The sequence below is a fragment of the Charadrius vociferus genome, unplaced genomic scaffold (genome assembly GCF_000708025.1).
Source record: "Charadrius vociferus isolate BGI_N301 unplaced genomic scaffold, ASM70802v2 scaffold192, whole genome shotgun sequence".
In the NCBI taxonomy this organism is placed as follows: domain Eukaryota; kingdom Metazoa; phylum Chordata; class Aves; order Charadriiformes; family Charadriidae; genus Charadrius; species Charadrius vociferus.
The window spans coordinates 2,358,291-2,376,216 of record NW_009647437.1 but is presented as its reverse complement, the minus strand read 5'-3'; the positions used below and the strand labels follow the sequence as shown (position 1 = coordinate 2,376,216).

The following is a 17,926-nucleotide window of genomic DNA, read 5'->3' as shown; positions in this document are numbered from 1 at the left end:
AACTGCCAAATATGATTATTGAAATTCGTTGGCCCAACCGTTGCCGAAAGTTCTATAACTGATTAAGTGAAACGCAGCTACTGTAGTTATGAATCTCAGGTCGGGAGACAGTGTGCTGTTTGTTTTTACCTGTGGTAATTGTTTTATGCACTTTCTATATGCTAATGAGCAGCTCTTTAAAAATTGTTTTTATTAAACATACAAGCAATGGATAGTCTTTAAAGCTGAAATTCTAGATCAAAATGGACAATCTTATAGTCCTGTTCACATCAAAACCATACGCGAGCTCACTTTACTAGATCTTAATTTATTTTCTGTGCTTCTTAGGGTGATGGAGGAAAGACTTTCATAGTACATAAGTGACACCCAATAACATGTCTGAGAACCAGTACTCTTTTTACTAGGACAGCTTTACATGCAAGCCAAATAATTAGCTCAGTTTGAAGAGGAAAAATAATTTGAGAGGCTGTAGTGCTGGTTTCTCTGTTTGCTCAGCTGAAAAGATTGTTGAATGTGTGCTGCTGTGGCCTAAATTCTTGGATACTAAGAAATCCAAACTTTTGTGATTGCTGAAGACATTATGAGGGCACACTTGGCAGTGAGTTAAAGGACTGAATAAAAGAATACAACTTCAACCAAATGTTCTATTTCTCTCTTCTTGTTTCAGATGTCATCTCTACCAAGGAGGGTGAAATCTGAGGCCAAAGCCCATACGTCAGAAAATGATGAACTCCCTTCATTTCTAAATTCGTAAGATTACTCTTTTCCTTAGGACTTTTTTGAAAGGTTTATGCTAAGCATGAGCAATTGCATAATAGCAACACTCAGTTTCTGAGAGGCTGATAAAATTTCTAATGCACAAAGCTCGAATTATAAAATATTATATATATGTGTGTGTATATATATATACACACACCCCTCCCCCCCATGAAGTTTCATGCTCACAGTGAAGATAGGGTGAAACTGAGTTGCCAGTTGTCCACACAGAATCAGATGTGTACACATCCCAGTGACCAGCTTCAGGAAAGCTTGGTAAATTATTCCAGCCATTAGCTGTGCAGCAGCATGAAAGACCTGTATTTGTTGAACCTGCCTACCTTTCTGTTCGTTTTTCCTGTTCGCTTGCTTTCATGTCAGAAAGCACTCAGACTGGCTTGCTTATGTTTAGTTGTTGGTTGTTTTTTTTTTCCTTCTCACAAGCAATACTGTTCACTTGTTTGTTTTTCAGGAGCTCTGAATCAGAGGAGGAAGAGGAAGAGTGGGAGCCAAAAAGCAAAATTGCCAAGAGACCTCGGTTGTCAAAGAAAAATGAGTCAAAACCTAAAAAAGTTGCTGCTCCACGGTCAGCTGTGGCCAGGAAAAAGGTCAAGAAGGTAGTAATAAAAGAGGAAATGGTGAGTGTCTGTAAACAAGAGACATTTCATTACTGTGGTTGGCACAGAACATGGGCAGAATTTTTCCAACTGTGGTTCGTTTGGTTGCCTGAGTATGGTCAGCTCATCTGATTCCACTGTTACTGTGAATATTCAGTATATTTGATAAACATGGCTTTCTTATGTATTTAAGTGTCCCAGATCTAAGGGCCCTCCTCTAAAATTTTGGCCAATGATAATGGGACATGTGTTTTCCTGGAGATCTATTTCAACAACAAAAATAAATAAATACCTCTGTTCTTTCTGTCATGAAAACTAAACACTCTATCTCTGGTTTCTGTGTTGCACCTTTGGTGTCTTCTACATTTTCACCAGCTGGGTACCACAACAAAAAGAAGGCCTGTACTTAAATTTGCTTGCATGGCTGTTCCACCCAGTAAGGATCACAGTTGTATTATGATGGATATAAGATGCACTTCTATCAGAAGTTACTTCCGTCAAAGATTAACATCAGAGATGAGGTCATGACAGAAGCCAGTGCTTCTGGTTTATACTAATGTTTCTGAATGTTTTGACACATGTGACATATTGAGAAATACATTCTTGGACTTGGAAGATCATTTCTGAGGACATTCGGGAAAGGTGTAGCTTGTCCAAGGTTAAACAATATCTCAGCAGACCAAATCTCAGTTCTAGTTCCTATGCTGCACCTAATACCTCAGCTTACCTGCCTTGCATGTCCCTGTTTTGTTGAGATGAGTGGAGCCAAGGACTGTAGGTCAGTGTCTCCTGAAGCAGATCCCTGTTAAAGTATTTAAAGGATAATTTTATTTGATCTTTTGAATCGCACTTCTACTGGGGCATGTTTGTATGTTTTTTCTCCGTGCAAGATGTATTTCAGGTTACTTGATTTCTGGCTTGGAATTTCCCTGCCAGACAGGGACATCACTTGGGAAAATGATGTCTGGTATCAAGTCTTCCTAGGTTTTAATTGAAATGTTAAACAGTTTGTAACAGTCAATGCTTAATACGGTTTCAATGCCTTTTTGACAGGATGTATCCTTGCCTATTGCCCCTGCAGAAGATAATAGAATGAGACTTCTAAAACCTAAGGAAGAAGATGTAGGCACTAAACAAAAAACTTTAAATCTAAAGCCAGAAGTGCCTAAAAAAATGGAAATAAATTCATTCCAAGGGAAGAATACAAAGAGTTTAGAGAGTGATGAAAAACCCTCAACAAGTGTTCCTGTAGTAGGAAATCAAGTGAAACATGAGAAATCTGAGGATGATTTTGCAGCTGATGAACCACCTTTTAAAAAGATTAAGTCGACTACATGTCCTGAAGGAAAGCCAGTTAAAAATCTAGGAGGCAAAATAAAAGAAGAATTTGAAATGAACTGGGATATTGTACAGGTATGAGATCTTTTCTTTTTCTGAGGTATCAGTGAAACCATTTCTTACATAATTAGCATTTAGAATCTTTAATGTACAATTTCAGTCCTCTTGGCATCAATTGAGGTGTCAGAGTCATTGTGCTGTTAAGTAGTCATTTAACCTCAACTTAAATTGTCATAACAGATGTATAGGTGTAAATGTTCCTTGGTAACTGTTAAAACTTCAAACTTCAATGCTATTCTAATATCTGTGACTTAGGCAGTCCTTAGTACAAAGCTCGCCTCTAACAGTCTGCACGTTTCCTCTGTATCAGCACATGAGGTTTTTTTGTGGGTACGGTCAGCTGAAACTCTTGCAGGAAGGCATGCTGAAAGATTTGGGATGTCTGTGTGCCCAGTTTCAGAATTGAAGATTTAGTAGTGTGGATCGTTTTGTTGTGGAGACTTACTTGAGAGTGTATATCAATTTACAGTACCATCAAGAAGGAGATTGCATTCTTGGAACAGCAATGACATCAAGGGAGATATCATCTTTGTTTTTGTAGGATGTTAACTTTGAAGCTGTTCAGATGAAGACACTTTTAGGATAACTCCTGTTCTGGGAGGCTGGGTATGGTTATGGAAGATTTGAATATGAACAGAATGGGAATAGATTGTGTACATCCTATTCGTCTTCCTTAGTACTGCCTGCTTAAGAAAGGCATAAAATTTTGTTCCCGAGTCTTCTAAAATATTTCTGGAAATGCAGGTGGAGAATTTGATCTTTATGTATTGCTCTAAAAGCAGTGAATATGATTGTGTAGGAGTTGTTATGTTTTTAGGCTTCAAAATAAAACTTTTTGAAAGGCTTTTATATCAGCTGTCTATGGGAATAACTGCAGTGAAGTACAAACAAACCATGTTAGTTAAAATGTTACTAAGCTAAGGTACTTAGAGAGTTTTTCCTGGATTCTGTATTGATACACTATAACTTTATCTTTAGAAAGACCCATTTGTACAAAACCGTGTTTCATTTTGTGAGGCTTGGTTCATTTTGAAACCTTTCCTAGTATCACAATAGTTTCGAATTATTGGCAGAGTGGGATTTGGATCAGCTCTGGGTTTGTGGGTTTTGTTTGTTTTGTTGAACCATGAGGTATGTCAGTGTTGGTTTAAAAAAAAAAAAAAAAAAAGAGTTCCAAGTGTTTTGAGTTGCCATGTGCAGTTTATTGTCTTTCTGATTTTATTTTTTAAATTGTTTGGGGTTTTTTTTCTTCCCAAGAGGCTTGGCATCCTGTTTTAGGGAGGACAGTAGTCTCTGCCGGCCCACATAATATTCTGTGGGTGGTTTTGAACTTTGAGCAAGAGGCTGTGTGAAGCAATCTATCACCTTTCGTTGTTTGTTTTTTTGTTGTTTTTTTTTTTTTTCTTCTGACAGGCATTGTCAGAAATAACAAATGTTGAACCATGGGTGTGTGCAAACTTAATTCGCCTCTTTCAAGAAGAAAACACGATTCCTTTTATTGCTCGGTATCGAAAAGAGCTCATCAATAATCTGGAGGCCGATGCCTTGCGAGAAGTGCAGCAAGCATTGGAAGAGCTACGGTAAGATAACGCAGGCAGGTATGCTGGGGGGAGGTAACAGCCGGCTGCTGCTTCTGTGAGCCTTGTTTTGATACTTTGTGCACACTACAGTTATAAAGGAAAGAAAAAAGTTTAAAACTGAGGTAATTAGCTTAATACTGGTCTTTTTTTTTTTTTCTTACTATAAGTAACAAGAAATGTAGCAATATTAATTGCCAAAGAAAAATTAAGATAATTTCTCTGCAGTTTGCTAAAACTGCAGAGAAAAAATTCTTACTAAAAGAGTTGTTTATAGGTTCTAGGGATATGTAGCCTGTTAGATGTAAGTGGCACCCTTAGAAAAAGAATCCCTAAGAATCCCTTGGATCCCTGCTTGGAGCAGAAAAGCCTCTGGCGAAGAGCACTACTTGAGGTTGTAGTGTACCGGGAAGGCAGGCTGAACTATCCCAGACCATGGCAGCGAAGAAATGATCAGCAAAGCCTGCTGCAGCTGTGGATAAGACTGCTCTCGTTCCTTCTTGCTTTTGGGTGGCTATTCTTGAGATAGTATGGGAACAGACTTGCCAGCTGTTCTGTCAATGTGATGTCTCCCTCCTTGTACTTCCCTCTATTCCCTAGTAAGAGATTCTTTCCGAAGAGGGAAGGTGGCCTGAGACAGTTCTTGTCTGAACAAATAATTTAAATCATAACAAACTACCTTTGCTGCTTGCAGTTTCTCCCAGGTATCTTATTGGAGGTCTAAGAGTTCAAAATCTGGTACCCTGTACTTCATGCTGCAGAACTATCGGTATGAATTACAGCTCTAAGTGCTCATCAACATGGATCTAATTTAAGGCCTTTTTATTTGGCTTCCAGGCCAGTAATCTTGCAAAAATGGATATAGCAGCAATTACAATCAGTATTGTTTGATGATTTTTCTTAAAGCTACCGGAAGGTGTTTTGATACAGTTTCGGACTAACTGGAGAAAGAGAGTAATAGCTAGAAACTCTTTTGGATTATCAGACTTGGTTTGTTGAGGATTAGCATGAGATACAATCTTCAGGGGTTTCAGAGAGCTTCAGCGGTGTAACAAACACGGTCACAATCAATAGCCTTTTTAATCCACTATGAAATGCGACTGTTAATATCAATCTCTTGCATTTTAGTACTGTTGCGAAGAAGACGCATACAATGATACAAAAGTTGAAGAAAGAAGGGAAGTTATCTGGATGCCTTTTAACAGCATTATTAAACTGCAGAACTTTGGAAGAATTGGACCATGTGGTCAGTACACTAGTCTTTTTCAGATCATCCTTAGTTTAAATGTAATCTTGCGTAACTAAATAGTGCATAATGCAAAGTACATGGCATGACTGAAATATTTCCTTGCCTTTTAATAACTGGGGTTTTTTTTGTTTGTTTTAAGTCTGCACCTTATAAAACTGGGAGTAAAGGCACCAAAGCCCAGAGGGCCAAGCAGCTGGGATTAGAACCTGCTGCTCTCTCCCTCCTGCAGAACCCTATGGAACTCAATCTCTTTTCTTACATTAGACCGAATACCAAAGGTGAGTGCTCTGCTTCTATAAGCAATAATGTCCTAAATGTCTGAAAATATTTTAAAAGGGGAATCCCTTTAATTGTTCAGGTGTTGCTGAAAGTTATGCAACTATTTTAAATTCAACAGTTCTTTTAGCAACATGTGGTAAGAGTTTACATTTAATGGCTCTTCAAACTTTCTTGTCTTTTTATATTGTAAATAGTAATAATTCTGGTATACAAGGGACAAAAATCTGGAGATGTTGTAATTGACATCTGTATTTACGGGTAAGAAGGAGGAAACTGCACCATACACCTGAGACCTCTCCATGGTTCTATTTGAATTGTTTACTGAAGATTCAATGCTGATTGTACAGCTGCTTGTGCCCATACTCTGTACTGTCACTCATCAAAGCATACCTTAATAAAAACTGGCCTTGGTGATTGGGAGTGAGTGGGAGACTTTTTTGTTACTGAATGACAGTAGGGGTTGGAGAAGATGTAATTTCTGAAATTTGAGCAGGATCTTTAACAATATGATTGTCACATACAGACTGCAAAATTTTTTCTTTGTGAATGCAGTTATGGGTGAATCTGTAGGGGGCAATCTCTGACAATAAAATACGAAGAATGCTGCAACCTTCTGTATGGTGTTAAAATAGACACATGCTTTTATTCTTCCCTGCCCCAACACTTACATTGTAACATAATGGTACCAAACCTCCTTAGTGGAGCTGACTCTTACTTTTCTCACTTCAGCTGTTCTTTTATTTAAATATTGTTTATAAAATGATCCTAACTTTGCATTGAAAATCAGTTACCAAATACTCTGATTGTTTATTACTGCATTTTAGCATATGTCACTACTTCCTACAACAGTACATTGCAACCACATATCTGACTATTCTGGCAGAGTCTGAAGAGCCAAAGAAAATCTTCACAGTGAAAATTCAAATAAATTATTCAGGGTGCATTCAGAAGGAAGTGCTATTTGCAGCATAAACATTTCAGTTTTTGAAAATCAGTACACCTATTTTCAATTTTGTACTAAAAATAATGTTGCCTAGGTTTATATAATGGTTTTCATTTGAAAGGCACATCAGAAATTACATGAATTTATGAACTGGGTCACTTTTATTAACTTGGGAGCCAGTTTGACAGCCTATATACAGCTTAAGATCAGAGTGAATTTTTTTTAAAGGGATGAGCCATTTGCCATACGGAAAAGTTTTCAGCAAATCTTAATATTTAGTTCTTTCAAATTCTCAGTGTTTTTAAACTTGAGTTAAAAATAAGCTGAAATAAAAATAGCGGTTCACGTTTCAAAGCCAGATATTTGAGAGTTAAGGAAGCAAGCTCACCAGAAAACTTTGTTCTTCCTTTTAGTTGCATGCATGGTCAAACATTTCTCTAATTACACAAATATGTGCTCTTTTTGCAATTGACACAGTAAAACATCCATGTTTCCGTTGATCAATCAGAGTGCTTGTTCAATGGGAAGGTTTTGATTATTTCTTAAATCCTGACTGATTTTGGCCTATTCTATCTCATTCAAATTCTCTGCTAGAATTGAAATGATGTTGCCATGTACACTTCTGGTACTTGAGTGTCTCAATTCATAGTCAATGTAATGCATATCTTAGAATGCCGTTACCTTCGTATTCTGATGTGACATTACTTTTACCATAAGAAACACTAACTCATAAAAGTTAAGGATCCAAATTCCACAACTTCTGATCAGTTCATTCATTTAATAACATTCTTATTCTCACTTTCTTTTTTTCTTATGGGTAAGTTTAGCTTCCCCTTCTTAAAAAAAGGCAAGATGAATTTTTTATAGTGTGTAACTCTATAGACCAATAAGAAGCAGGGTTCTGGATTCAATACAAATATTAGTTACTAGAGCTATGGAGGTTTTTTTTTTTAAAAAAGGTATTAATAAAGCTCTTTCAAGATATTGCTAGTCCATCAGACAGCAGAGTGAAAAATAATGTGTATTTAAGGAGACAGTTAATGCTGCCTCTACCAGCTCTAGAATTCTTGGGTTTTGCTCTGAAGCATTTGTTACTGACTGTTGCTAGAAACAGAGTTGGATACATTGATTTAAAATACAAGATGTCAGTTCTGTTTCATTGCCTTCTGGTTCTGGTCCAGTTCAACCGCTGTGCTAAGGAGAATACAGTGCCACCTCTTCTGGTCTTTTGAAGTGTGGGATGGTTCTGTGTGTTGGAAAGCTGAATGATTCCGTTATCAGCTCTCTAGAATACTTTGTCTATGGAGACATTTTATAACTTAACTGTTTGAACAGTGTTTTGTGGGAGAGGATGAGGGTACCCTGACCTCACAAGTGTCACTGTACAAACTCCTGTTACCAACCAGTGGAAATGCAAAACTATTACACAGAGAAAAGCCAGGATTGCCTGCAGAGATTTTAGTCAGTTTCCATATCAGTAGCAAAACGTGTAGAATTCTGCTGCAATTACTCATTTTATTACAGCCTCCAAAGTTATAGTTAAATATCCAATTTTACTGTTGTGAATAATTCATTTGCATCATAAATGTCAAGATCTGTTAGCACCAAAGTAAAAAAAATAATTCTCTTTCTCTCATTTTAATGTTATTTTGACTTATGATACTGCATTGATCACTTTAGACTCATTAAAAATATAATGGTTTCAGATGTCTTGGAAAGGAAGCTTAGTTAATAAAAAAATCTAGTGAATTAGGATTCTTCATTGAAACCTCTGCAAATCCGTCTATCTTGCATCAATTTTTTTTCAGCTTGTATGCATTTTCTTAGTGCTTGTGCAGTTGTGTAAAGTAATTTTTCATTTTAGCTTTTTTATAATTAAGTGTTTTTTTCTTCTAAGGACTTTCATCTATCCAGGAAGTAGAGGCTGGAGTACAGCATATTTTAGCTGACATCTTCGCTAAAGATAAAGATACACTGGATTTTATCAGGAAATTGTAAGTTTAACTCTTACTTCCTAAACTTTCCTGATTACATGGTAAGATTCAGTCTCCTAGTGTACAGATACGTAATTAACTTTTTTTCATGATGTGAAAACAGTGTTACTGTGAGATTGATTTAGGTTCATTCCTTCACTTGTGCTGGAGGTGCATTCTTTAGCTTTTCTGCCTGTGTGGCTATCAGTGGAAGAGACATCTGCTGTGAACATGACATGATGCTGTGACTCCCAAAACCTGAAAAATTCTCTGTGGCTCTGCTCCATATAGAGCCTGTCTCCCTTGCAGTTGGTGATCTAAAAGGGAAAGCTTTCTCTCCTTTCACTTCCTTCAAGCTCTAACCTTTCAGAGGTCCATCTGTTTAAGCTATTGCTCCAATATTTAGTGCTTGGCATCAGTCAGTATAATTAGTGTGCAGTAATGGTTGATTTTTGCATTGGTAGTCAATAAGGAAAACAAATATGACTGTTTTTAAAGCAGGAGTTATTGATCCTTTGACTGTGTTAGCTGAATTTTAAGTTTTCCTTCATTACATAATGACTTCAAGGTTGTCATGTACAGGGGGTTGGTGTGACAGAGTAATAGTTGCTTGTTGGGTTTTTTTTGTTTTTTTTTCCTCTGCTGTGTACCACCTGGGACAGAGAACAGGGTTATCAAAGAACAGGTGCCACCTTATAAGCATGCAGTGTTAGTTTGAATCGGCTCAGTTCTGTTTAGTTGACCCTTGTTTGCTGTTTATCGTGCGTAATGGCCAACTTCATCAAAAGGCTAGAGCACAGCAATGTGATAATTTCAGTGAAGGGGTTCTTCTGTAAAGGATGTGCTGTTACTACCAGACTATCACTTTAATTCTTTTGACCACTATAAGCTCCTTAATGAGAAGTGCAGTGCTCTACAGATGTGTCCTGTTGATGTAAAGTGTGTTGTATGTATAATAATCAGGAGGAGCATTCGGGAAGCTATTTGTTTGGCATTACTGTTACTCCTAGAAATATTGAAAACTTTTATAGGTGTTAAGTAGTCAAAGCAAGAAATTAATTCCGAGGCTGGGTAGATTCAAGAGAGATGTTGCATTTGTATAAAATGGGTTACTACTATAATTTTTTTGCAACTTCCCAAAATTTCTTGTGTGAAGTTGAACCAATAACTGACAAAACTGAAGTGCAGATGGCGGCTGTTGAGTATCTATTCCTTTCAGGAGAAGGGTTGTGTTCCGCTTTTTCTGAGGTCTGCTCGAATGTCTTCTCTTTGTATGTTCCAGTCAGTATATGTTATGTCAGTCTCAGCACTAAGATACGTAATACAGTTGTGGAGGCAATTACAGTTAACGTAGCTTGTAAGTGGGCAGTCTGCAAACTTCATTTTTATTTAATACAAGCAGTAATGACTTGTTACAAGTTTCACGCTAAAATACCTTATTAACATTAGTTTCTTTTATTCAGATGTCAGCAAAGGTATATTTGTATCCAATCAGCCTTGGCAAAAGTGTCTTCCAAAAGTGGAAATGAAAAAGATATTGATAAATTCCAGCTGTACCATGAGTTTTCTTGCAATATAAAGACCATTCAGCATCATCAGGTATACCTACAAATTTTGTATTTTTTTTATTAGAAATTTAACTATAGCAAAGATGTCTTTACTTTTGAATTTTGTTGCTTAAAACTGATTATAAAGATACTTGATTTTCCTTTTCAGTTATCAAAGGTAAGAGACTGTCAGATACTCGAAATACAGGTCTAAGCTGTTAATCTGTCATAAGTAACTGAGCAGAGGACTGTTTATTCAGTATGTCCGTTGTCTAATTAATTCTCACTAAACAAATATTTATAATTATTTATGTACCAGAGATTTCAATACTGATGTGATTTATTTTCAGCGTGTGTCATGCCCTCCTTCTGTTTCCCTAGTGACAAGTGCAGAGCAAGTGTTATCAGGAGTAGGATTAAGACTAAGCAATAATTTATGGTCTGTAGTGGTGTAGTAGTGGAAGCTGCTTGTTTAGAATGTAAGTATTTGAAACAAACTTGGATAAACTTATTCTTTGTTTCCTTTGGATGCTTGCTGCAGCACTGAGTCAGAGTGCTCTGAGCAATTTGACACTAAACCTGACACTAAACTGGTGAGAAGTATCAGGGAAGCATTCAGAAAATTCAAATTGAAGATGATCTACAAAAGCAGCCCTTGTCATCAGCAACTTCACGTAAAAGTTGAACAATCAAAATAGGCTCAGGAGAAGATCCCATGCACTACCCCAAAAATGGGTTTGTTTTGCAAGTCATCAGTGTTCCTTTCTGTGAAGCATCTTTGGTTATCCAAAGCCCCAGGTCTAGACCTATATGACTAGGAAAAGAAATGAGGGACAAAGCAAACTTACTAGCTGATGAGAAGCTGATGACTTGATAGTTTGGCCGCCTCTGTTACTGAAGTTCAAAATTTAGAATGTGATGCACTCATTGCAACCGTCAAGGCCTTTGCCCTGATTCACTATTTATCTCCAAGTGAATTGTCTCTTATTTTCGTCACAATTACCTAGCTTTAAAAACAACCAAACAAAACAACCAAACCAAAAAAAAAAAAAAACCCCACAAAAAGACCCTCTTACATGCTTCCAACCAGAAATGTTCTTTTATTTTAGAAGACTGTCTTGCTTTACAGCGGAATACTTTTGTTTTTATATCTATGTTATGCTCTCATTCTCTCTCTACTTGCTATTTTAAAACAGTATGATGTTTTGAATAAATAAAGGATTTTCTTGCATGTGTGGAAATCAATTTATTACAAAAAATATTTCACAACATATATGGGCTAATTTTAAACCTTCCCCCCCACCTCCCAATATCGATGGTGAAAGACTAAATTATGACAAGTGATTTTCATAGACAGGCTTTCTGTCAAAGTTTGAAGAGGTACCTGCAATTGTTCTCTTTGTACTTGGTATGCACACGTACTGTATTTCTATCAGTAATTATTTGGTGAAATCTTGCTTCTAGAGAATCTGGAAACGTCAATAGAGTAAGCTAAGACTAATGTGGTGACATATCACAAAGATTTGTAGATTCATCTGGAGATTGTTTTGCTGTATGGATTTTTTGTTTGGGTGCTTTGCTTCTGATTGAATACTTTGGCTGTCAAAGACTGTTTAGTTAGTTTTTCCTGCACTGAGAGCGGTGAATACTGAGATATACAATGTGATGTGTATTGGGTGTACAGGTTTTTTCTGGGAAAACTGTTGCTCAGATAGAGCCAGGGCTAGAAACCAGAATTCCCAAACCTGGTCAGCACTCTGACCACGTGGCTGAACTGTTTCTTGGCCAGGATATGTCCTTAGTTTGTCTGTTTGATGTTAAGATTAGCTTGATCTGGTTTGGTTTATTTCTCCTTGTGTCTGTCACTAACATTAAATGCCTCTTTCTTTCCCCATTCTGGCACTCCAGTGAAGTAATAACCACTGTTCTTGCAGTTGGTAGTCCTGTACTCACTGGATATTCGTGCAGTCTTATGTGTTGTCTTTCATCTGTATATTACTGCTATTGCCTATTCCAACACATTAATATTTCTCTATTATGAATCTTAAAAATCTGACTTGTTTGTGCTTCACTGAGATTTCAGGACCCAAGATACATCAGGGCTCCTTTGTACTATTTGAGGAAAAAATGCATTTTACGATCACCTCTGACACGTGCGTTTGCAGAGTTCCCTATTTTGTTGAAATACTGTAACTTCTCATTTCTGTTGATTTTTTTTTTTTTTTTTTTGGTTCTTTGTTAGTTTTCCAGTTCCTTTCTTTGTCTCCCTTTTGTATTTTGGTGATGAAATAAGGAAAGAAAGTGGTTTCTTTATCTGCCGTTTCTTCCTTAAACTTGAACCCTGGTATTGTACTTTTGAAAGTCTTTCTCATAACTTTCAATTTCTTTATTACCTGACCTTACTGCCCTGCTGATGCAAATTACCATTTTCTTCCTCTTTAATTTTCTTGGGTTATAACCATCCCGTTTAATACCTAAGAGTCTTTAGTTTCTCCTTCAGCTATGACTTTGAGGAAACACTTCTTTTATGCATTCAAATAACTGGTTAAAAACGTGTTCTTGAATGTGCTTTGAGAGAGGTGTAGATGTCTTCAAATGAAGAAATTCTCTGGTTTGGTTCAGGATTTTTAAAGGAACCTTATACCTAAAAAAGATATTAGGGAAGCCTGAAACTCAGAGGGATTTATGAAATTTCCTAATCCCCCAGGACTGCAGGTTAAATAGCTATGTTTGAAGGACACTTGCAAAATTCACTGTTTTGAAGCTACTTTAGCGATTGCGCACAGACGAGTGTTCTCAATGCATTTAGCTAGAGGCAAAAGTAGAAGTCCGCTTTAAATCACCTCTTTGCAGAGTTGCAAATAAAGGATTCCATAAAATACTGCACCGAAACTGGTCATCGCCTGAGTATGGAAGTGCTGGTAATTTTAAAGGTCTGTGTACAACCCTAACTCTGCTCTAGCTTACGTGTAAGTAAAGGCGATGAGCAGTAGACCAGCATGTTACCTGTAAGAGCGTAAGCTGTATCTTTATGAGCAAAACATTTGTAGCTGTGGGGGTGCATTGCAGCGTATACTACAGCGAGGTAAACTGGTGTGCAGTAAGCTGCAGCATGGTTCTGCAGTTGTCACTGCACGTGCTGTAGTTCTGCATTACTTTCTGTGCCATTGTCATTTTGTGTGTTGAGACAAGCCGCGAAATAATCAGGACTGGCAGGGAGTTGGGTTGTTTGACTGAAAAAGTTAAAATACTGAACCTGAAATGAGGGGGGGGGGGGGAAACCACCAACCCCAAACTTATTTGTCTAGAAAGACTGACTCCAGATTTTGACATGATTGGATACCTGTGGGTGTTTCCAGCTGGAACATTTTGCTGTCAGGAGGTTCAGCCACAGTTCCTTCCTTTGGCAGCAAGAAGAACCTAACTGGACTCTTAGGATGTAGTTGGGTAGCTATACCAACACTGTAATAACTAAGGAAAAGAAGTCTTTCAAGAGTTTATTTGAATTTTTGACTAATTGTAAACAGTTCAGTGTTTGTGTATGCCTAGGGGTTGCTTTTCTCTATTTGGACATGACTGAATTGGTGGGAGGAAAAGAATTCGTGAATAAAGTGTAGTGTTTGAGGCAAGTGCTCTATTTTCAATCTCGTACTTAAAAAGGAATTGGAAATTAAAGTCCTTGGCAAAATATACTAACCTTATTCAGTGAGTGTAAGTAAATGTGGAACGTAGAAGAAAGCTGTGCAAAATGAAGGATGTTGTATTTTTCTGATAAACAGAATAAAGTTTGATACTTCTTGTGACTAGATCAAATTATTGTTCTTGCTTTCTCTTAAAAATCTATGTTTTTATTGACCTTTCCCCTGGATCTGTTCCAGTCTTGCATGAAAAGTCTTTCTCCAGAACAGAAAGCTTACTTTGTGTCTAGAATAGCTGTATTTGAACCTGTTACTTAACAAACAAACAAAAACCCCAAAACAAGACAAAACAAAACAAAAAAAAAAACCCCAAAGCCACCTTTATTGTCTTAGGGGGAGAAATTCAGTAATTACCTTCTTAACTGATTGTTTCTTGGATGGTAATTCTTCTCTGAACACATGTCACAAAATAGGTAGATTGTTTAAGAATAAAAACATAAAAAAATACTAGTGACTGCAATACAGCTGGTTTAAGTTCTGGTAACTGATACATTCTGCAGACAGAGTGCCAGGAGACAAAATGTGATGCAAATATTGACCCTGCTAACAGTGTGCTGAATGATGACATTAGAATTCTATCAGATACATTCTCTGTCGTGAGCATCATTTTGATTTCATTTTAGCTTGACATTTAACTTTATATTTTTTTTTAAATAAAATCAGAATAAACATTAAAGCATTTGATTTGTTAAAATGTGTCTTTCTAATCTCGACATGAAAACATTTGGTTTGGCAGTCAAGGTACCAGATGCTATAATATTTCACATGCAATCTTTATTATTAGCTTTGTTGTTCAATGATATGTCAGGCCTGGTATGTCACAGAAGCAGTAAGGCTGAGGAATATAAATTGGTACTATGTCCTGGAGTCATTTTAAACCATTGTATTTAACATATGTGACATGTCTGAGTTAACTAGTGATTGAATTAAAGTTCATGATTGACACAGAATGCTCTGTTGTGACAGTGCTCAGGGCCTGCTACATACAGCAACATGTGTAGTCATACAGGAATGTCAACTTCTAGCAGGTTTTTTTTTATTTTTGCACTTTAAAGTATTTTAGAAGGGAAGATGAAATCTAAAACTGTGGGGTTTATTTGTAGCAGCTTCTAACTGCTGTTTTGTTTCTAAAATCCCTTGAACAGTGTGTTTTCTTAATAAATACCGTAAGGATTGCTTCAGGTGAACACTCAGCATCTTCATAGAGAGGTTGGACTAGTAGATACCCACCACCGTCCTCCAGGATCCACCACTTGTATTGTGATTCTGGTTTTAAATGCAGAGCCACAGACTTCGATTTAAAATAGAAGTCTGTGTGCAGATAGCACAGATTTAGCTTTAGATCATGAATACGCAGTTGTGTACGTGAGACTCTGCTAGAAAAATGCACATAAATTTTACAGCTGGACCATTAGTATTAATGTAAAGAGTGTATCCACAATATTTTTATCTATTTATGAACTAGGTGTGAATAACTCAAAAATTCATCCTCTTTCAAATTAGGCTGATTACCTTTGTGTCACAGGTTCCAATTCATAATTAATTTTAAATTTGGATTGATCTTGGGAAGCAAGAAGTCCTAAGCTTCAGGCTTCAAACTTTTTCCTTTTTTGATCTCTAGTTCTGATTGCAATTGTTTTTCAATTCATTTCTTAAGTTTTAATTGGGGTTGTTAAACATGATTATTCCACCAACTAAATTCATGCTGTCTTGTATTGTAAGTGTGTTTAAGATAAACTGGATCTTGAGATTGCAGACTCCAGGAAAAATGTATGATTTGTTATGCCATGGCATGATTTAATCTGTGTTTAAATTGTGGATATTATCTGTACATGCTAGTACTTTGTGAACTGATTTACTGTACCACCATCATGATTTGCTACAGAATGTCAAGCAAGCGCGTACACAAATGTTGATAAGTTTATCTTTTGGATATTTTGTGTGTCATCTGTCTCTGCCATTTATGTTTGCACTCAGATTCTGGCCATTAACCGAGGGGAAAATCTGAAGATCCTGACAGTGAAGGTCAACATTCCTGACGGGGTGAAGAATGAATTCTGTTGGTGGTGTGTCAATGAAAGGTCTGCGTGGATACATATTCTTACTGAAATCTTTTTTTTTTTTTCTATAGACAGCTGCATACTGAAATGTACCTCACATGTCTCGTTACATTAAGAGAACAATTTAAACAAACACTTATTAGATTAGATGAAACTAGCAAGTGGATAATTTTTATTCTGTATTTCCAACTGCTTGTAGCATTATGCCGAAAAGATTATGCCTTTGGCCATATCTGGGGACTTCTGGCACTGTTCTTCAAGGAACTGAGTTTTTAGAAATTTTGGGTGATTGTTTTATTTCTTACTGATTTGCTTTTAGAAGTTGCTGCTTTTAAGCCTATAGTGCGATGTTTAGTGTTGCATAATTTTGAGGGTTTTTTGCAAAAGTTTAGGTTAAATATAAGATGCTTTGTGCAATATGTCCGTCAGTCTTTTTCTTGGAAACTGCACTTTGATGGCCTCTATTGGAGAATATTGTGATCCAAACTGTCCACCTTCTTGTAAAAGATAGGTTTCTCTTTCTCAATCGCTTGAGATATTTGTTATTGTTCCAGTGATGTCTTAGAAACTCCTACCTTTGCATCCTAAAATTGAATAACCAAAAAAATGTGTATACTGTGGTACTGCTTTAGCATGTATTTTTCTTCCACACCGAGTCCAAGAAATGGATGTGGTAAAAAATGTTCCTTTTCACTATAGGAATTTAATAGTTCTGTTACCATTACTGAAGCCTCTGAAAGAGTTAAAATATTGTTTGGCCAGATAACATAATATGATCTAGCAGTAATAGTAAGAAATTCCCCCCCGCCCCCCAGAAAGTATCAGGATTCATAAACACTCCTCAGTTTCATTCTAGTTTTAATACCTGTAATGGAATTTCTGTCCTCTCCCCAAGATGCGTATTTTGTAGGCAGAACATATCTGTCAGCCTTGCTTTTACTGCGTCTATGACAGAATTTGGAAGCACTGTTAGCCACAGATAATGGAACAGCTTGTCACTGCTACACAAATGAGAGTAGGATGTAAATGGAGATATTTTTGGTTGATTACACTTTTGTGAGTCATCCTGAGATAAAAGGAATATTGACCTTGGAAACTGAACTACTTATTAATACTTAGCATTCACGAGGCTATATACGCTTATGGCTTTTTACTTTTTAAGGACAACTTCTCCGCCACCAGAAAACTTCAGAAGGAATGATTTTAGTAGATGTTGCTGCATCAACATCTAGGACAGATTCTGATCATCCTCATTAGATTGACAATTGTGTTATCCAATTAACAAATAGTAAATGTGTATTATGCCTGCAAGCTTGGAAATGACTGTCCAAGGGTGGGAGTTGCATTATTTTCACTGCATGGATTTACTGGTGAGACCAGAAGGTTAATAGCTTTTGTTTGATGCAAGGATTTCAAAACTTTGCAAAGGTATTAACTAATTTACTGAAGGTCACACACAGAATCAGTTGCAGAACCAGAAATGCCACAGCGCTACAGAGTTTGGCCAGCATTCTAGCCACACAATAGCATCACCTACTGCCTCTCAAATTAGTAGCAAATATGCTGACCTTTATGTGTTCTTCTGAGGCAAATCTTTTAGCATTAAATGCCACTGCGATGGAAAGTGGGTTTTGAAGACTGGAGTTCTTCATTATTGCATTGAGCTCTATGTAGATGCTCTCTAAGATGACTGTATTTTCTTTGCAAGTTCAGAATATTTATTAGCCTGTAGAAGCATCTGTGTTTGCTTGAAATTCAGGTTTGTACTGAAAACTCAGGAATATCCTTATGCCTGGCCATATGGACTGTATTTTTCCCCAGAAGATGGC

The 17,926-nt window shown here is 36.9% G+C and overlaps 1 protein-coding gene across 1 annotated transcript in view; it reads left to right on the top strand.

Moving 5' to 3' along the window:
* The first annotated feature begins 667 nt into the window (after positions 1-667).
* The window catches only part of SRBD1 (S1 RNA binding domain 1), a 124,948-nt gene continuing 107,689 nt past the window's right edge, over positions 668-17,926 (top strand). The window contains exons 1-9 of the mRNA XM_009880643.1: positions 668-750; positions 1,229-1,394; positions 2,427-2,786; positions 4,185-4,351; positions 5,477-5,594; positions 5,737-5,875; positions 8,717-8,813; positions 10,256-10,391; positions 16,015-16,118. Of these exons, the coding sequence (XP_009878945.1) occupies positions 668-750; positions 1,229-1,394; positions 2,427-2,786; positions 4,185-4,351; positions 5,477-5,594; positions 5,737-5,875; positions 8,717-8,813; positions 10,256-10,391; positions 16,015-16,118 (1,370 nt within the window). The remainder of the gene's footprint in view (positions 751-1,228; positions 1,395-2,426; positions 2,787-4,184; positions 4,352-5,476; positions 5,595-5,736; positions 5,876-8,716; positions 8,814-10,255; positions 10,392-16,014; positions 16,119-17,926) is intronic.